The sequence below is a fragment of the Nyctereutes procyonoides genome, unplaced genomic scaffold, assembly GCF_905146905.1.
Source record: "Nyctereutes procyonoides isolate TBG_1078 unplaced genomic scaffold, NYPRO_anot_genome, whole genome shotgun sequence".
Classification (NCBI taxonomy): domain Eukaryota; kingdom Metazoa; phylum Chordata; class Mammalia; order Carnivora; family Canidae; genus Nyctereutes; species Nyctereutes procyonoides.
The window spans coordinates 19,784,189-19,805,539 of NW_026575040.1; the positions used below are offsets into that span (position 1 = coordinate 19,784,189).

A 21,351-nucleotide genomic window follows, 5' to 3' on the forward strand; every position below is an offset into this window, starting at 1 on the left:
TAGCACAGACAGGGATTATAGTCAAGAACTATACTTACTGAGTTATGCTGGAGGTGGTAGGATTTGAGTGGGGTGTGGTCTTATGCTTGCTTATGCTAGGCAGAGGGTAAGTGGAACATTGCAGCCAATGGAGAACCGATAACCTGAAAGTAAACTTTGCTGGTTTTCGGAGCAGTGAGAAGACTAGCTGGACTACAGCAGAGTAGATAAATTAGAAATAATGAAATAAAATGTTGGAACATGTAGGCTGGTGTCAGTGTTGTATATTATAGAGGTCTGTAACTCAGGGTTAATAGAGTGGCCTCGCAGTAATTTTTCAGAAAAAGTGCAGGAAGGCATATGGTATGGGAAAAATTAAGACAGTCAGGTAAGAGGGTTTGTAATCCTGATAGTTGGTCATCAGGACTTTGAAAATTATAGTGGATGGGGATGAAATAAGTGAAATAAGGGACACCAAAATAATAATGGAAAACAAAACTTTGAGGATACTTGTGATATTGGTAGTTTCAGAAGTGTGGTAGGTTCTTTATTTTTGGAATTGAGGGTGTTTCTAGGAAAGGTTTTCTAGATGATAAATAACGCAGTTTGATTTGTTTTTATCCAGCTTTATTCGGCAGGTGTTAAGGTGGTTTTTTTTGTTTGTTTGTTTGTTTTTTGTGAGAACTCTCGAAAACTGTGCCCAACAGGCAGCTAGGTGTATTGGCTGGAAGCTCTGATAAGATTGGAGTCAGAAGAGAACTCTTACATAGCAAAACTGCATCATAGCAAAAACTGTGTTTTAATAATTAAAATAGGCAAATCTGTAGACATGACAAGAAGGCCAAAGATTGAACTTTGGGTGGTAACACTTTATAGTTAGGTGGCTGAAGATGGAAAAAAAAAAAATCCCAGTAGTTACTAGATTAGGAAAGGCCACATTAAGATAATTGTCCAACATAAACTATATAATAGTACTGCAAATTCAGATCTCAACAACATAGATTATTTTCCAGAGGGCGAAGGAATTCATCCTGTCAGCAGTTTGAAAAGAAAAACGATTTCTGTTATTCTGATAGTTACATTTAAAAAATGATTTTCAACATTTAAAAAATCCAAAAATCTTTTGAGTAATATTGAGACAAATTTGCCATGCTTATAAATTGGAAAATTGAAAGAGAGGAAGTGAACCTTAACAGAGGAATATCATAGCTGGTAACAGTTGTTTGTAATTTGGCAAAAGTTTTTTCCCTTAGTGTTTTTCAGGATCATTGAAGAAATTAAAAGTTTTTTTTTTTCTTTTAGCATTAGGGGAAGAAATAATAAATATCATTACAAAATCATTTTCATTACAAATCCTATGATATCTATATATAATAGTATGCCACTTGATAGATGTTAAGGTCCAGGTTGCCAAATGCCTTTTGCCTTATTTTTGATTCAGTGTTCTTTTTTCTCTCTCGTGCATGAGGCATGCAACAGCATGTGAACAGCATGTCTTGGCAAATTAACAATTTGGTTTCTAGGGTGAAAATACAGAGAATCCTATTTGGTTTAAGACTGGTCACTGCAGGTATGGGGATGGTGGTCCTCTAATATAGAACTAACTAATGCAGAACTCTTAAATGATTTAGATGTGAGAATGGTTGGGTAATTGCAGCCAGTTATTTTCCTTGTTGTACTTTTTGGGCTGTTACATCATTTATTAGGCAAAATATAGTGAGAAAAAATAGACTTTTATTTTTCCTTATTGACTTCATCCTGTGAATAGATTCCATGGTTTGTTTCTTTCCCTGTTTTAGGCAACACTTTATGTACCTCAGCAAACTCTCAAAAACAACAAACTTGAGTGCCGTTGATATAGTAAGATTAAAAACATTATATAAGCTTTTTTTTTTTTTTTTTAAGGGTAATGTAGCCTGGCTTGTTTTAGTCAAAAGGAATAGTGAACTGCTTAAATGTCCCTTGGTGTATGCTAAAAAAAAATATTAACCTGCTTGGACTTACTTATATTAACATTCATCCACCACCATTTGATGACGGCCATCATGAGATTTTACTTATTCTTTATGTAATCAGAGTTACAGAACTGTGAAATGCTGGCCTTGAAGAAAATAATCCTATCCAGATTAATTAGTAAATATATACAGATTCAATGTTTTATTTTATGTTTCAAATATTGGTCATCATAACGTTTGTGGTGTGTGTGTGTGTGTGTGTGTGTATCCCTAATAAAAATGTCATTTTTCAGGCACAATTCAGATTCAGAAGCGGCAGCAGTTATTCAGAAAGATACATGAAGATGAATTGAATGATATGAAGGATTATCTTTCCCAATGTCAACAGGAACAAGAATCTTTTATAGATTATAAGGTATGTACTATTAACAAAGTTTATAAAAAAGCATTGTTAGCTAATAATTATTGCACTATTCAGATGTAAGTACAAAGCAGATTAGTGAGTCAATAATAATATTGTAATAATTGTTGATTATCCTAGTCACTGCTATGATTAGCTCACATACAGAATTTCTCATTGCCCACCGTAGCCCTATGAATTAATCAGGTATTGGCTTTCATTTCATAGATGGGAAAGAGATTTCTAAATTACTATAATTAACATCATTAATAATATATATATAATTGTTATTAACATTTTCACAGAACTAGCCAAACATTTTCAGTCATGAGAAGAAGGAGAGTTTGTAGCTTCTCTCAAAGATCTTTCCTTGATCAAGGGAAATAATCAGCCAGTCTTTTTCTTTGGTTTCTTGTTAGGTCTGATGGAAGAGAGCGTGTTATACTTGCCTACTGAAACTCACCTAACACAGCAGGACTGTGCTGTCCATTAATACCTTTGTGGGTTTATGAGGACCAGCGTAATAGCTGGTCTCCTATATGGTTCTTCATAAGAAGGGTGTGGTGCTTGTAGATAAAACTCAGGGTAGAAAAGTAAACTCTCCCTTTTTTATTCCATTCCTCTAGATTTCCTTCACAATTTATGTATCCCTTATAGTGTTAGGATTATCTTACTTTATTTTTTTTTAAATTTTTTAAAAAATTTATTTATGATAGTCACACACACACAGAGAGACAGGCAGAGACACAGGCAGAGGGAGAAGCAGGCTCCATGCACTGGGAGCCCGATGTGGGATTCGATCCCGGGTCTCCAGGATCGCGCCCTGGGCCAAAGGCAGGCGTCAAACCACTGCGCCACCCAGGGATCTCAAGGATTATCTTACTTTAGAAGACAGAATCTCATTTGACATCTGGATTTTTGTCTTTTAAGCAGGCACTACTGAAGTTGTTTGTAAATAGTGTAGTTTTTCCTGTCTTGATCAAAGGATGTTATAAAAAGAACAGGCATACTCTTTATCACCAAGGTTTCTGGTTCCATTGGATGTTGTTGGCTTTTAGGAGACTGACCCTGCATGGATCTTTACCAGGTCTTAGGGATCCCTGGGTGGCTCAGTGGTTTAGCGCCTGCCTGTGGCCCAGGGTGTGATCCTGGAGACCCGGGATCGAGTCCCACGTCGGGCTCCCTGCATGGAACCTGCTTCTCCCTCTGCCTGTGTCTCTGCCTCTCTCTCTGTGTGTCTCTCATGAATAAATAAATAAAATCTTTAAAAAAAAATCTTTACTGAGTCAGTTCTTGCAGGCATTTTACCTCCAGCTATTAAGTGTGGTTTGGATTTTAGAGATCTTGGTGGGAGACCTGCGCAGGATTTACTTATCAGGCACTTAATTCAAGATTATGGAGTTTACTGAATGCAGAATATACCTATCAGTCACTGTGGCCCCTTGTGCTTTTGCATTTAAAGGTAATGAATTGTTACATTAGTCCGTACTACCCCATGGTCCACTTCTATGGGTACATGAAACTTGTTTTCTCTCACATGCAGCACAGATGAAATGATTATAATGACATTTTAAAAACAATTTCTTTAGAGAGAGAAATAGCATGAGCAGCAGGGGAGGGGCACAGGGCAAGGAAGAGAGAGATTGCCAAACAGGCTCCACACTCAGCCCTGACTCAAGGCTTAATCTCAGGATCCTGAGATCATGAGCCTAAATCAAGAGTTGGATGCTTAACTGACTGAGCCACCCATGTGCCTTTAAATATAATGAAATTTAAAATTTTAATTTGTTCTTTGGTGATTAATGAACCAGATAGTGAACCATCCATTTCAGATAGTTATTTTTTTATTTATGTATTTATTTATTTATTTATTTTTATAAATTTTTTATTGTTCAATTTGCCAACATATAGAATAACACCCAGTGCTCATCCCGTTAAGTGCCCCCCTCAGTGCCTGTCACCCCCACCCCCTGCCCACCTTCCCTTCCACCACCCCTAGTTCGTTTCCCAGAGTTAGGAGTCTTTCATGTTCTGTCTCCCTTTCTGATAGTTATTTTTCAAGTGGAAATACTGTCATTGTCCTAAAGGACATTTGTTTGTTTGTTGTAAGTATCATTTGCTGATAAGATATTTTAACTGGGTAATGCTGTAACCATTAACCTGTTTAAGTATGTTGTTTAGTTTCTTGCTGTTTTAGTGAAAGTTGGTTACAGATATGTATGTTGAAAGAGATCATTTAAGGCTACTTTGAAATGCAGCAAAATTCTGTAAATCTAATTGAACATGGTTTCCTCTCTATCAAGGGTGCTGACTCAGCTTACATTGCTAATCTGGTGATAGTCTTTTCAGGAGATTATTTGAAATCAGAGAAATTAGTTATAAATGTTACCAAGATTCAGTGCTCTTTAAAGTGCTGGGAGAACTTGGAGGACTTACCTGAACTTATTTAGGGATGTTAATTTGCACAAAGTGAAGATCTTTCAGATAGGAATAAGATTATTGAAATGTTTTCCTTTTAAAGAGTGTAGAGAATATAAATAGAATTATTTTGAATCCTCAAATCATCTCTAGCTATAATTTTCCTTCTTATAGAAGATCATCTCCTTCACCCAAGGGTCAGAGAAGCTTTTAGTCCTAAGTTCTCTTTAGGAGACTTATTAGTAGGAGAGATTGGAGTTCTGTAGTCAAAAGATAGAAAACCGATCTCCTTTATTCTTGACTTGTAAGTGGGCCTAGAAACCATTCAGGCTTTCATAGGATTATGGGAAATAATCAGTAATCACTAATAAATACTAATCAGAATTACCCCTGGCTCTATTTTAGAAATCTTACTGGGATGGATCAGGCTCTCATTTTTTCCAGTCTTTAAATTCTTTCAGCATGCTGTTACTATTTTGATGTAGCTCTGTGCTATCCATTTTCCTGCATGTAAACCTTGTGTTTTCTAATTTTTATGTATTGAAATACATATATATGTATATATATATATATATATATATATATACACTACAAATCTATATACTGCATAAAGGATACTCTATATAGGGTTATGTCTTAAAGATTTAAATTGAACTTTTAAATAAAGCATTTGACATTTTTCTTTCAAAAAAAATTAGGCATTAAAGGAAAAACTTGTAAGATGCTGGGCCCTTACTGAAGAAGAGAAGATGTCCTTTGAAACTCAGAAAAAGAATCTTGCTACAGAAAATCAGTATTTAAGAATATCTCTGGAGAAGGAAGAAAAAGCCTTATCTTTATTACAGGAAGAGTTAAGGAAACTAAGAGAACAGATTAGGATATTGGAAGATAAAGGGACAGGGACTGAATTAATCTCAGAAAATCAGAAACTTAAGCAGCACCTGGAAGAAGAAAAGCTGAAGACCCACAGCTTCCTGAATCAGAAGGAGACTCTTTTGTCAGAAGCGAAGATGCTAAGGAGGGAACTGGAGAGAGAACGACTAATAACCATGGCCTTAAAGGTGGAACTCCAGCAGTTAAGCTCTAGTGAATCTTATGGCAACCCAGACTCTCCCAATGTAGCGACTGACAAAAAGGAAATGGAAATCTTACGGGAAAGACTCACGGACCTGGAGCAGAAGCTAAACTTCGAACAGCAGCGTTCTGATTTGTGGGAAAGACTGTATATTGAAGCAAAAGATCAAAATGCAAAACAAGAAATGGAGGGAAAAAAGAAAGGGAGCAGAGGAAACCACAGGGCTAAAAATAAGTCAAAGGAAACATTTTTGGGTTCAGTTAAGGAAACATTTGATGCCATGAAGAATTCTACCAAGGAGTTTGTGAGGCATCATAAAGAAAAAATTAAACAAGCTAAAGAAGCTGTGAAAGAAAATCTGAAAAAATTTTCAGATTCAGTTAAATCCACTTTCAGGCATTTCAAAGATACCACCAAGAATATCTTTGATGAAAAGGGCAATAAAAGATTTGGTGCCACAAAAGAAGAAGCAACTAAAAAACCAACAGTCTTTAGTGAATATATACACCCACAGTATAAGGCACGTACACAAAACCAGAATAGAGGCCCTACTATGCAAAAAGAAGGAAGGAAAGAAAAGCCAATTCACTTTGAAGAATTTAGAAAAAATACAAATTCACAGAAATGCAGTGCTGAGCATGACTGTAGTGAAAATTATGATTCTTTCAGAAAGTCCTGTTCTGGTGTATTTGAATGTGCTCAGCAAGAATCCATTAACCTTTTTAATATGAAAGTGTTGAATCCTGTAAAGATAGATGAATTTAGACAGTTAATTGAAAGGTATTTATTAGAAAAACTGGATAGTTTTCATCATTGGAAAGAACTTGATCAGTTCATCAATAAGTTTTTCCTAAATGGTGTCTTTATACATGATCAGAAGCTCTTCACTGACTTTGTTAATGATGTTAAAGATTATCTTAAAGACATGAAGGAATATCAAGTAGATAATGATGGAGTGTTTGAGAAGTTGGATGGATTTATATATAGACACTTCTTTGGTCACACTCTTTCCCCTCCATATGGACCCAGGTCGGTTTACATAGCACCATGTTATTATAATAGTTTTTAACGTTTATAGATTGGGTGGCATTTTTATCATTTTAACATCTTGGAATGTTACTATCCATAAAGTGTTTTTTGTAAAAATAAAAGTGCTATTTGTAAAAGTCCTTTATTGCCAGAGAACTTAGAATAAATTAAGTCAAAAGATAAAATTTTAATAGCTATGTCAAACTGATTATATAAATTTTCAGTTATAAGATCTGAAAATTTTATATAATCAGTTTGACTTGAGCAAATGGTTTAATTTCTGCCTTAAAAATACATTAAGATTATGCAATCCTATTTTAGCTTCTTTTGTTTCTTTTCATTCTAGTTTACGAAAAGATAATCACCTTTTTTTTTTAAAGATAATCACCTTAAGTGAAATTATATTCCTTTAGTCTTTTACTCATTTTGGGAAGCTAGGGTGAACTATACAGATTTCACTCTGAAATCAGAAGAGCTCATATGTAACAATTTGGGTTGGCCCACTTATTTGTCTATTCCATTTACCAATTAAATTATGATACCTAATACAGTTACTACACAATTATTGTTCATAAAGGTAGAGGCAAACTTAGTAAGCCACAAGTTAACAATGTGTGTGCTTTACATATATTTCTAAAAATGACTATCCATTGCTTATCAGCTTTATATTCTGTAAATGAAACTCACCTAATCTTCAAATGTTAGCTTTATTTTTATCTTTTAGTTATATATATCTTTTTGAATAAATGTAATGTGTCTATAAAATAATGAGACTGATTTTGGTGTCTTAAGTCATTAAATATCTAGTGCTGAAATGAGCAAAACATTGTGAGGCTGCCCTTACAAAACATGAAAAGTTCTTGCCATCACGGAGCTCACAAGCTTTTGGAGAGTTAGGTAAATATAAGAAATGAAAGAGATACGGAAGTACATTGCATATGGTGGCCTTAGCCCAGAGATGTTTGAGAAGGCTTCAGGGGTGAGGTGGTCTTTGAACTGAACTTCTTTAAACTGGATTTTAAAGGAGAAATGAGAATTTGCTAAGCAGATAGAGTAGGACATTACATTGAAGGAGAACTTCATTTGCATAGATTTGGAGATGTGAAGACATGGCTCTTTTAGGAGGTAGGGTAATGCTAGGGTATGAAAAGAAGATACAGAACTTTTGTGAAGATCTGAAGGACCTCGTTTTATTTTAAAGGACTTGCTTCATTGCATTCTGGATCACTGGCAACAGCCTGGAGGAATGGTTTCAAAGAGTGAAGCTAGAGACGGTGGGCTTTGAAAAAAAGTAGATGTGAGCTGATGAGTATCTGAACTAGAGAACAGGAGTGGGAAGGAGACAGATTTGAATAACATAAGTAAAATTGGTGGTATTTCTTGTGAAAGAGAAGTAGATAGTAACAATTCTAGATTTCTGGGTTGGGTCACTAGTTGTATAGTGGTATCACTAAGGTAAGGGATACCAGATGTTTTGGGTAAGGGGAATTGGAGATGAGAACTGTGCCTTGTACCTATTGTCAGCCAAGTAGAAAGAATTAGTTGGCCATTAGTTCTGTGACTCTTTCTCGCCCAGATTCTGTGTGTGTAGATAGTCTAGGCTGGGGTATTTATGAAACTCCTGGGGCACATTAACACCTACAGGGTTGTAGAGAAAGAAGGCTAAGAATACCGGAGTGTGGTGGCATGAAAATCCAAAGATCATCTCAAGTGAAATGAATATATATGTGTCAAGTGCTTTAAACATTAAATAAGAGACTGGATTTCTTAGTTGGGGAATTGGGTGGCCATGAATGGCATTCTGGACTGTTTCAGTGAGGTAGTGACAGAAGTAGCCTAATCATACGGAGTTTCAGGAGAGCAGTAAACATAGACCTTGCTTATGAACCTTAGCTGGGGCTATAAGAGAGGAAAAGGAAAAAAAGACTTACTTTAGTTTGTGAGAGATGTATATATTCCAGCTGAGGAATGAAGCCAGTGGGGAGGGGTTGCTTCTGAATGAGAGGAGAAATAACGGAAACACATCTCATTATTTTATTGTCACATTTTTATTTATCTGTTGAGTATTTCCCTTTTTTGCCACTACAATATGCTTGTCTATTTTTTCTGTAGGATAAAAGTGGAATACTGAATCTTTTTGGTATTGGTTGTGTTAGGATTATACTTCAGACTAACATCCTTTTTCAGAGTGTTCAGATAATAGATTAATGGAGAAAAACATTAAAATTGTTTGTTTAAATTTAACTCTAACATAGATGAAAAATGTGTTTACTGCTTTCAGTCGACCAGATAAAAAGCAACGTATGGTAAATATTGAAAACTCCAGGCATCGAAAACAAGAGCAGAAGCACCCTCAGCCACAACCTTATAAAAGGGAAGGTAAATGGCATAAATATGGTCGCACTAATGGAAGACACATGGCAAATCTTGAAATAGAATTGGGGCAATTACCTTTTGACCCTAAATATTGATCATCATGATTAAGTTAAATTAGAAAACAGTAACAGAAACATGGATGCTTTCTACAATGTTTGGTGTTGAAACTAAAATGAAATTATCAAGATAATGTCTTTCTATCATTTCTAAGTATCAGTTTGATGACTTTATTACTCAGAAGCATCAAGCAAAAGCTTACTAACTTGCATTTTCTTGTAGTTTAGCTTTGCTGAATTTTTTTGGCTCTGGAAATGTTCAACTGTAGTTTTAAGGAAGCCGGGCATGCAACAGATTTTGTGCATGAAATGAGTCTTCCTTTCAGTGTATGAGCTTAAAGCAAGCTCAGATCATATGACAAAGTGTAATTAACACTGATATTTGTGTTAAGTTTGCAGTAGAGCTTGAAAAAAGTACATTGTGATGGAATTTCATCTTTAACATTTTATAATCTTACACTTGCTTCTTGTCTTTTTGTGGGTTCAAGAGCCCGTTGACTTGTGAAGAATTTGCTGCCTTATGAGCTTGCTGACTTGTTCTCTTGTGAAATTTCTTGCACATCTGAATATTGTGGAAGAAACAATAAAACTACACCATGAGGAAAACTAAAGGTCTTTATTTAAAATCTGGCATTTGTATTAATATATTTTATACTTGTGATATTTTTCATACATTTCCTCAGTAGTGATATTTGGTAAAGCAGTTCAGTAGTTTTTTTTCTAGATCCATGAATCTTACTCAGTGCTTACAGGCATATTTATGCAGCATCTGAATATTTGTACCCAACAATGTCTATTTCTTCAGGAAAGATTTAAACACAATTCAGAATTTCATCTTCTGTTGAGTGTCCCTTTTAATTTCCGTTCGTAGACATATATGTGACTTCCAGTTCGACCTTCTGGCAAGTGAGTGTGGAAGAACACAGCAGTTCTCTCATAGTTGCTTGCAATTAGGAAAGCACTTATTTCCTATAAGTAAATAAATGTTTAAATAAAGGCTACATTTTGTTGAGTCTGGTTTCAAAAATTTTAGAATGACCTGATTGGCGCCTCTACCACTTGTTTAATAAAACTATATTTTCTTTTAAAATTAATTTTAGAGAGTGAAAGGTAGCACAAGTGGGTAGAGAGGTGCAGAGCAGGGGTGGGGAGAGAATCTCAAGCAGCTCCATGCTGAACACAGAGCCTGACTCGGGGCTCAATCTCATGACTCTGAGATTGCAATCTTGAGATCCTAACCTAAGCCAAAACCAAGAATCAAACATTTTAACTGACTGTGCCACCCAGGTACCCCAAAACAATATAATTTATTAATAAAAGAATTTACTCCTGGTAAGTAACATATATTTTGACAGTTACAGAACTGAGATGGATTTTGACCAGGGAAAAGAGCCAATTACAAAATAATGGGAGTTGAAAGGGACCATAAAAAAGCTATGCTGTCTATTTACCTGAGAGCTAAACTAGAGGCGAAATAGTGAGTTTTCCCTTTTTTCATATTTCCTTACCTCCTCTAAAATGCTGAAGATGATCAAGTGAGTAGGCAATGCTGAATCATTGTGAAACTCTTTATATAGCCAGTTTAAGGGATTTAGGTAGAATATATCTGCTTCATCAAGGTACTGACTCTTTCCAGTCAGGTCTGGGGGACACTGGAGAAATCTCATGGGAAGTGGGTAGTGGACATGGCTGTAAAGAGAAAGTTACCATTTAGTTAAGTTAAAAAGGTCAAAGTTTTCCAATTAGTCTCCAGATCTGTCATGTTCACATGATAAAATGTGAAGTCTGAATCTAAACCAGGTCCCATTAAGGTGAAGAAGCAAGCCTTTAATGTACTTTCTCCCGTGCAGCAGCAACATAACTTTTCACATCCAGATTAAAGCATGAAACTTCATTTCAAGGTGAAATAGCAGTGTGGGAGACTCCATATTCTCTCTAACATTAGTATGCTTTTCCAAGAATGGAAGGGGCCTTTGGGATGAGCTGAATGACTTGTTAATAAGAGAGTAAAATTCCCTATAGGCTTAATTGGCAAGGTAGAAAACTTCATGAACCAGAAGGGATTCCTGTTCTCTTCCCTTTCTGCTCTGAAAAGGGATGGATCACATCCTTAAATAAGTTGTTCCTGTGTGTGTGTGTTTTTTTTTTCTTTTTTTGTTGTTCCTCTATTTAAGATTTAGTAAGAGGGAGCAACATATGTTCACTGATTAAAATCCAAATAAGTAATGGTTTTATTGTGGTATAGACTAGAATACATGCAAAAAAGACTGATGAATTATGACAACTTAAGGCAGTCACTTGGGCCCTGCAAAAGCCATGTTTGTAACTACCACAGGAAGAATAAATACATGATAGAGGTTTATGTTATTTATGAACTGCATTCAAAGTAAATTTACACAAGCCCTAATACTTTGACTTGTATGATTTAGAAGAGGAAGCTCTTGCTTCAGGAAAAAAAAATAAAACAAGCTGAGAAAAAGCTGCAAGTCTTCTACTGCAAAGTAAGCATTAGAGAATTTTTTTTTCTCCATTGTGCAGTTTGAAAAACCATAAGATGAGAACTTGGTGAACTACTTACAGCCTAAACCTAAGACATCAACAACTACAACCATGTATGGAGACTATCTTGATGGCTCTAGAATTCCTTTTTTTTTTTTTTTTGGCTCTAGAATTCCTATTCTCAGCAGTGTTATTGCTAATGTGAACCCAGAGGGACAGTGAATGTACCACTCTCAGTTCTTTTTACATAGTAGGTGAACCTCACAATTTGAAGGGATATTTGGGTATTATATATATCCTGTGGCTTTTGCCAGCAGTCCCAACTTTTCCAAATTGTGTATTAGTGATTGGCATTAATGACCAAGGTAGAGTATTGCAAAAGTGTTAAATTATCTTAAAATGACATTAGCTTTGATATTTAGTTGACTGAATGTGCACATGGAAAATCAACTTCAGATCGATTAAAGTCAGGTTAAGTAGGTGTAGAACTTTTTAAAGGAAAATGGTTGGTTTACCCTCATACTGTTATTGGGCAATTTGGAAGCATTGGACCAAATGGATTTCTTTTTAAATGTCCTGCATAGTTAAGGTAGTTTTAGTGATGTATTTCTCAGAAATACTTAATTCAAGCATTAGAATAGTATCTAATTGAATTTCCTAATTTTTACAGGTGAAATAACTAATAATATAAAAAAGATTAAAAAAAAAAAAAACTGGTTTAAGACCAGGGCAGCAGTCCAGTATTTAAATCTGGATTAGAATCTAGTGTTTTGAGATAGATTCAAAATTATAAGAATTTAAGATGTATTACAAAGATCTGTAGAAAGTTCAATGATAACAATTTCTTTTATTAAGGGTACCTTCAAATAACCTATAAAATATTTTATGACATTTAAAGTGGATCATTTAAATGTAAGTCATTCACATTTTTAAATTAACACAGTATTTAAAAGTGATATATATGATTTTCATTGACATAGTTCAAATGGCTTTTAAAATTCAATGAATATATATGAGTGGAAGTTTCAGATTTCTTCGTCATTTGAACAGTTAATTAAATTCAGGAATCTGAAAGGAATTTTAAAGTAGTTTCATTTTCTTAATAGCACATAGTGGAACAACTTTTATTACCTATAATAAGGAGTAGAGTGGCAAGGCATCATGATAAATACTGAAGCTGAAGATTTATTGCGATTATTGTAACAGAGTTCTTGAATATGAGTCATGACATCAAGAGTACCTCGTTGATGAACTAAACCAGTATAGAGGGCGAGGAGCATATTCGATAAAAATAGGAAACTGAGAACTGGTTTCTTCCATGTTTTCAGGTGGTTTAGTGAGTACCCTGTATGAAGATAGACATGTTGAACTGTAATACTTGACATTCTTGTTTTAGGATAGCTAAGCCAATGTTAACTGCAAATACATTTGTAGTTTTTAATGGAAGTAGCACAGACTGAAATGGTGTCATGGAAAAACAAGAAATAAGCAGTAGGTCATCTTTATAATTTCTCCAACTATTCACTCTCATTGTCCTCAGGTCTTTAGCTTTTTCTAGAAAAAAGGAGGGATAGTGAAAACTATGGCTAGGGATTCCAGCAGACCCAGATTTGAATTCTAATTCTGGCACAAATTGTTTTACTTTGCTGAGCATTATTTCCCCCATCTGCAAATGGGGAAACAGTAACTTTTCCAGCAGTATTTTGTCCAGTGCTTGTCCTGTTACACAGAAGTTCATTTACCTATCTCTCCTCTTTAATCTCCCAAACACTAGCAATGGATTGTGTACATATAAGTCTCCGTAATTCTGGAGGATGTGTGGCAGTGTGTCCTCTTAAAAAATACACCACTGGGAGATTTTCAGTAGTTACTATGTGTATGGTGGCATGAATATCTTTTTCTGAAAAAGTATGTCTTATCTTTCACTATAGTGTTGGGCAACTCTGAGATGCTGAACAATTTTTTTTTTAATTTGTAAAAGTAATTCTTGCATGTAGCAGAAAACCGAGCAGAACAAATAGAGTAAATTAAAAGTCCCCTGTCCCTTCCTATAGTCCTATTCCCCAGCAATAGTCCCTCATAATAAGCACATAGGAATCTGTTGAAAGTACCCATAAAAGACAAGACCTTTGCAATGGAAAAGAATAAGCTTATTAATGAACTTGACATTTTGTTCATACTCCACATGTACTGTCTCCATGGAATTAGATAATTGTTCTTTGGAATTTGGGTATCCAGGATCCAGTCTTGTGGCTTGCCTGCAATTTTAGCACTAATTCCTGCTGGGGACAAGGCACTGTTTTCCATGATCATCACCTAATTGACTGCTATCAGCTGTCTTAGCTTGGCTCAATCACTGACAATAATTGAACATGAATAAAATTAATTTTGAACAGTTGCCACTTAAAGACACTAACATAAAGTTGGCCTCAGAAGGGCTGTTCAAAAACAAGTAAATGAAGACCTGTAATTTACTTGAATCACATCTGGTACTTTTCACATTAGCTGAAGGCACTCATTTTTGCAACTTAACCATTTCTATAAATTAAAAAAAAAAACAGTATTAACATTCAGTTTAAGAAAAACTGAAGGTACATTTTGTTGTACAGTTAAATGTATCTTAATTAGGTAGGGTGCCTTTACAGATTTTATCTGTTTTCATCGCTTTGAAGATTATAAATAATATATTGTACATAAATAACATCTAACAATTGAAAATAAAATAGGCATGCCTGGGTGGCTCAGTGATTGAGTGTCAGCCTTCGGCTCAGACTGTGATCCCAGGGTTCTGGGATCAAGTCCTGCATTGGGCTCCCTGCAGGGAGCCTGCTTCTCCCTTTGCCTATGTCTTTGCCTTTCTTTCTGTGTGTCTCATGAATAAATAAAATCTTAAAAAAAAAAGGAAAAATAATAAAATATCTATTCCAAGATGAAGTTATTCCAAGATCTCTGATACCTGCCACTTATTTGATAGCTGAACCAAATTTGGTCAAGGGATCTTAGATGCTCAATTTTGTTCCTCTATGAAATGTTTTAGGTTACCTATCATTTATTCTATTAGTTGGAATGTCATATATCCCTCACTCTTACAACTACTTGAACTAGCTGATTAGGCAAAGCATATTCTAAAAAGTAGTGTGATTAAAAAATGAGAAGATCAAGAAAACTAAACCTACATTAAAACATATCTAGATTTATGTTTGCAGTGGTAAAATGTGGAATCTACTGAAAGTTTGAGAACTAGAATTAACTTTATTAAATTGAAGTAGGATTCCAGAAGTTTCTCTTATCTGTAATAGTTACAGTCACAGAACTATAGGCCAGCAAGCTTAGGAGCTATGCTTTGTTGGGTAGAGAAGTAAAAGCTAAATATACTTAGTGGCCTCAGATTATAAAAAGCTACATTAAAGCCTACCCTTAGCAAGGCATTTTAGAAGACAACTTACCCTCAGGAATATTCAAATGAAGCATAACGTGGGCATTATGAAATGTTCACTCATCAATAGTTTGTTCACTCACTAAATACTCCTTGAAAGCTTTTCAGAAGCTGGCATTAGGGACACAATAGAATGGGTGATAATAAAACTGGAGTACATGGCGGTGAATGCTGTAAAAAAGGCATTGTGGGTAGAATGCTGGAAGAAAATGTGCTTGTATTTCCAGCAGCTTCAGTAAAGAGAAGAGTCTTAAATTAGGTAATGCTTATATTTTCTTTGTGGTGATATTAGGATGGATCCTTTCAGAGAGAACTGAATCTCCCTCTTTGGGGAAAAAATATATAGAAAATGCTGGGAAGAGAAGGGAAGAAGGAACAGTTGAATAGACTTGAATTTGAATACTTCCAGGGTTTTCAAACTATCTGACACTGAACATTACCAACATTACCAGATTTCAAAAACTGGAGTTGTTAAATGGAGAGCTGGAAATACATTACAGCTGCAGTGCTTAGTCTGCACCACAAGAGAAGCTTAAGATTCATGGTTTTCTTACAGGGAAGCAGTATGGTTTCTTCAGTATTCACAAAAGGTAACATGATCCTAGTAGCTGCCATCCAGTAAGTCTGTGTAATTGTATGTACAAATCATATGCACACACCCTTCTCACTGAAAAGATCCACCCTAAAATGAGCTAGCTTCAGAATGGGATGGATAGCACAATGTAACTTAAGCATTACCTAACCTGAAATGTGAAACTCCCTCTGCCAATTACTTGAAGATTCTGCAAATACAAGCTTGCTTCTGTAAACCACTTACAGAAATCCTTCAGCCTCTCATGTAATTTCCATGAGAATAAAAACTTACTGTCTGAACAGTAGTTCCCCCCTTCTCTGTGGGGGATCCATTCCAAGACCCCTCCGTGGATGCCTAAAACTGCCGATAGTACAGAACCCTTACTCTTTTCCTATACTCCTGTGATGAAGTTTAACTTACAAATTAGGCATGGTACAAGGTTAATAACATTAGTAAAATACATAATTGTAACAGTACACTGTAATGAAAGTTATATGGATGTGGTCACAAAATTTCTTATTGTACTGTAGCCATCTTCCTTGTGATGATGTGAGATGGTAAAATGCCTATGGGATGAAATGAAGTACGGTGAATGACGCAGGCATTGTGACATAGCGTTAGGCTACTACTGACCTGAAGCTAGGTCAGAAAGGGGATCATCTGCTTCTTGACCGCGGCTGACCGCAGGTTACTGAAAACTGTGGAAAGTGAGTAGTGAATAAGGGCCTGCTACCATAGTAACTCTAACTCAGGGCTAAATAACATCCCAGAATATTGAATTTGCTCCTGTTATTTATGCCAACAAAAAGATACATAAAAGAAGTTGTAAGAATTTATAAGACTGATAATTATCTCTGGGAAATGGAGTTAGATGATTAGAGGATGGCACTATAGGGTTTTTTTTCTTTTTGTACCATGAGTTTATAATAAGCATATTGGACTCTTAATCACTATCATCAGACTAATATTAAAAGTTGTAAGTCCATTATGTCCCAACTGACTACTCTTCAGGATAAAATCTAAAAACTTGAGTATGTAAGAAGGCCCTATATGAGTTGGTTCGTTCTTTACTCAGCCATATCTCCTAATCATCCTATGATTTATCTTGATATACAGTTATTTTTTAAGTTACGGATATTTAAGTGTTACAGTCTGTATTCTTAAGCAATGATACCAGTTCCTTCTTACCAAGGTAAGGTTCATTGTAATGGAGAAGTTAAGGGCTGTACGTTGCTGATCTCATCAAACACAGGGGTAGGAAGGATGCACCCATGTTTTGGCAAGACTAAACAGAAACTCTGATCTAAACGCCCAAGAAAATGATCTCGACCAAGTTCTACTAACCAGAGATGTTTCTCTGGGAAGGCTGTTTGGTTAACTTAAATTCACTGTTTGCATGAAAGAAACAAAGAGTGGTTTAATTCTGTGATGGAAAATACAAGAGAATGGGCCTGGGAAAGAGACTTTATTTTTTAATTTTTATCTTTTTTTTCAAGAGAGGCTTTATTAAGAACAATAAGGAGAATATTGGGCACAGAGGTATCGGGAGAATTTTACATTGCTACTTTGCTAAGGAAATAAAACTATTTTCATAGAAGTCCTAAGTAGTGCCAAAACCAAAGATGGTGAAAGGCATTATCAGCATTTTATGTCAAGAGATAAATATCCAAATAACCACCTGAAAGAGTGAAAATGTCCCTGAGGAGGGGAATGGGGAAGGAGGAGAGAAACCATTGTTTTTTAAAACAAGTTAATGGAATGGCTTTTGAAACATGTATGTGCAGTTTTGATAAGACAATTAGCTTATGGAGAAAGTGTTCTAATCAGAGACAAGCAAGTCTGTATTGGCTTCTGTGGTAAAACAGATGAAGCAGATACCCAACCTAGAGTTAGTAGGTGTTGGAAACCTCAAATGACAAGAGATTCAACTAAAAATTTCAATGTTATTAGACCAATGGCACCTTCCTTTACAGATAAGGAAATGGAGGCACAAGATTATACAGTTCACTAAGGATCAGAGCCAGTTACAGAAGGTGTGTTTTCCAGAGTTAGTCCTATTCTGGATAGAGCTGGAAATTCAGATTAGGCAAGAGAAGTTACTATAGTCTGAAAACCTGGCTGCAGTTATCCCTCTTTGTGTGTCTAATCCCAACCTGAGCCGGAAGTTTCTCTCTTGAATCTGCCTGGCTTTGTGACTTGCTTTGTCCAAGAAACTGTGGTGGAAGTGACAGTGAGCCAAACCACAGACAATAATAAAGTTTTAAGCCATGGGGTCTTAAGGTGGTTGTCGCACAGCAATTGCTGATTGAGAGTTGTCATGTTTATATAAAAATCAGGTTACAATTGGTCACAAAAAAGATTGGAGGTACAGTAAAACTCAAGATTTTATGTAGTTAGAAAAGACCAACAAGCCATTTAAAACAACTCCAAGAGGACACCTGTCTGACGCTGTTCCTGATCATCCAAAGACTGATGTCCAGGTGAGCTCACTGCTGACTCTTAGTGGGAGAACAAGTCTCCTAGGAATTAGAATCTTCAGGTTCAATTCAAGGACCTTAGGTATATGTATCCAGAGGAGGCATCATATCCTCTGAGATGAGGGGTTTTGCTAGTTCTCAGTCCTTTAAAGATCCTTGTGAGTGGACAAAGGACGGAACAAAGGCTGATTCTTGTTCATTAGGGATCATCTTCAACCCTCATCAACATTTTATCTCAATCTTTGGGATTGGAAACAGGTTACCAGAAACCTGCCACTTAAGATTCATTCTTTTGGACTGAGAATGAGGATTCAGAAAACCTAGTCTTTCTCTAAAACACTATAAAGACATGGCACAGAAGTGGATTGCTAGAAAACCTCAAATTATAAAAATGGAATGAAACCAAGTTCCTAAACTATCAAAACAACACACAAATATTTGTCCTCCAGTATGGCAACACATCTGGGCAGAAACCAAACTTGATTTAATTATAACTCTAATTCCAATTCAGGAGGTTGTAAAGAAGAATTTTAACTCTGAACAGTGATTCATGTACAGATTTGCAGGTTTGCTTTGGTGACGGGCCCACTATTCTTATGACTTGCCAAATAGCTGTTAGATGCCTATATTTTGTGCCTGCATCTGTATATGAAGTGAGACTATAAAGTAGTGGCAAAAATGAACTCTAGTTTCAGTACTTCGGATGTATCAAATATTTAGATGTATATGGGTGTGTGTGTATATACATACATCAATTATATATGTGTTCTTATATAATGTTTGTATATCAATTGGAGAGAGTACATACATCTGAGATTTGTAGATGATGTATACTTGGTCAAAGGTGGCTGCTTAACTTTGAGTTTTTTTGTGTTTGTTTTTAAGTATAAAAAGTTTGATACCATTAACTCTAGTTTTTCCCAGCTTCCAAACTCAGTTGTATACTTATTTCTTCCCTCCTCAGTCCCGTGATTTTTTTTTAAGTGATTAATATTTGAGGGAAGCCAACAGTCATTTATTATGACTGTTATTAGCCCGAAGTTAATAAAGTTTCAATTCATAGTTTTCCCAAACCAACCAATGTAAAAATTCACATTTTCCAGAGCTGAGTAATATAAGACTTTGTAGAAGTCACATGTAAAAAAATTACTGCAAAAGACCTAGAGAAAAAATGGAGAAAAGGCCAAAAATAAAATCAGGCATGGGGATCACTTTAAAAACTGCATATGCATTAGAATGAGTCTTAAAGGGGGCAGATGGGCATGAAGAAGCATTAAAAAGTCTCAACAGCAATAAATATATTTGTGGACTGAAGAATTTCATAGTTTAATCATAAACTTAAAATGCCATTCTAAAATAGACAAATTTCCTTACTTTATAATGAAAGATACCTACTAGCCAGAAACATCACCACCCAAAGGTCCTTTGGATATTAAATCCTTATGTTTTTATATCACATTATAGGACACAGAAAAAAGTATATTTGGGCTGCAAAAGGAATACTGCAGTAATATAGCTTGTAATTAAGAAGCATTTCTCATTTAGTAATTGAAAAGTATTTTAGTGTTTAAGGAAAATTTATCATCCTATTTCTATATTGTCTATTTCTCTATTATCTATTTCTCAACTTTTTCTGTTAAACAAAAATACTTACCACAAAACACCATACAAAATGGTAAAACTGGATAGATAAACCTGAATTCTTTGTGGCTCAACATGCTATAATAAAAAAAGATATTAAGAGAAAATATTATTTTTCCATATTACATGATAGTTGGAGAAATAAATATATTGAAAATATAATCTAGTTTTCTAAATACTGAGACTGAATTTCATGATTCAGGATGTAGTCTCATTATTTTTTAGTTATAAAGTAATGATATGTTAAAAGTAATCCTAATCCTAACATTTGATGTCAATGTGAAGTTGTAAAGTACAATTACATTCTAAAGATTTCTATTACCAATCCAATTAAGTCATATTACTCAAAATTTGGAATAATATATATACATACACATTTTCATTAAAAAATGTAATTTCTCTGGTTCTTCAATACTCAAAATTGTGGTAGTTTCAGTTTTTAAAACCAAACACAGTTTTTTCAACTTCTTAAAAATTGTATTCCTTGTGAAGCGAACTGTACATATCAGAAGTATTCATTCTGAGCATCAACCTAATTATTACTTTTTCTGTCTGCTAAATAATCCCCACTAACAAATCATTGGAGTTTATACATTTGCAGAAGAGAAACAGTTTATTTTTTTGAAGAATTTAAATTCTTGGTAACATTAAAAAATTTAATGATTTGGACAAATAAAATCTTACCTATAAATTAGCAGTGTCCACAGCACAGTTACCAAAAGTATTCGGTACCTCTTTGGGGCCAGAAAGCAGCCATGAATAAAGAAGGGTAAGTGAGTACCCAAGACAGCCGGAAATCCTTGACTGAAGTACCAATGCCATGGATGAGAACCGTAAAATGTTCCCAAATTCTGCAGCACGTTAAATTTCAAAAAGTTATACTGAACCAAGGTCCACTGGCATAGTTGATAGAAAGAAATAGAAATGTGTTAGTGCCAAGTATGAATCTTTGGGATTAGGGAATTTGGCAGAATCTTGAATGAACTCTAAAAACCAAATAATGCTTTAAATAATTTTGATTAATGACCACATGAAATCATTCATTTTAATATTCTAAGTTTTAATGTGTTCTGCTAATATATAAAAAAATCTAGGTTTCTGCAATTCAAGAAAGCATGAATAAACATATATTTTAACAATGTAAATTACACATACAATAAGAGATAAGATCCTCAAAGATAGTTTTTTACATGAGTATGCGTGTTACCCATGTTAAAAACTTTAGTACCTTATGATATCACACATTAAGATAAAGTTTTGAAAACATCACCTTTTGAATTGTAGCACAAGATAACAGCAATAACAGCAGTTAACAGGAAATGCTCATGTCTGCCAGGCACTAGTGTAAGCATTTACATGCATTATCTCACCTAATCTTCAACTTTATAAAACAGGTACCAGTTATTTCTAGTTAAGGAAACTGGCAAGAAAGGTAC

General features: G+C 35.0%; 2 protein-coding genes across 4 annotated transcripts in view; one reads left to right on the forward strand and one right to left on the reverse strand.

Annotated features, from left to right (window-relative positions):
• The window catches only part of CCPG1 (cell cycle progression 1), a 39,453-nt gene extending 29,546 nt beyond the window's left edge, over positions 1–9,907 (forward strand). For both annotated transcript variants that reach the window (XM_055319675.1, XM_055319676.1), the window contains exons 7-9: positions 2,228–2,349; positions 5,451–6,856; positions 9,138–9,907. In XM_055319675.1, coding sequence (XP_055175650.1) covers positions 2,228–2,349; positions 5,451–6,856; positions 9,138–9,327 — 1,718 coding nt within the window. In that variant the 3' untranslated portion in view covers positions 9,328–9,907. The remainder of the gene's footprint in view (positions 1–2,227; positions 2,350–5,450; positions 6,857–9,137) is intronic.
• PIGB (phosphatidylinositol glycan anchor biosynthesis class B) overlaps positions 9,886–21,351 on the reverse strand; it is a 40,647-nt gene continuing 29,181 nt past the window's right edge. For both annotated transcript variants that reach the window (XM_055319677.1, XM_055319678.1), the window contains 5 exons: positions 20,600–20,811; positions 19,929–19,993; positions 12,919–13,132; positions 10,797–10,977; positions 9,886–10,257 (listed from right to left, as the gene is read on the reverse strand). In XM_055319677.1, coding sequence (XP_055175652.1) covers positions 10,120–10,257; positions 10,797–10,977; positions 12,919–13,132; positions 19,929–19,993; positions 20,600–20,811 — 810 coding nt within the window. In that variant the 3' untranslated portion in view covers positions 9,886–10,119. The remainder of the gene's footprint in view (positions 10,258–10,796; positions 10,978–12,918; positions 13,133–19,928; positions 19,994–20,599; positions 20,812–21,351) is intronic.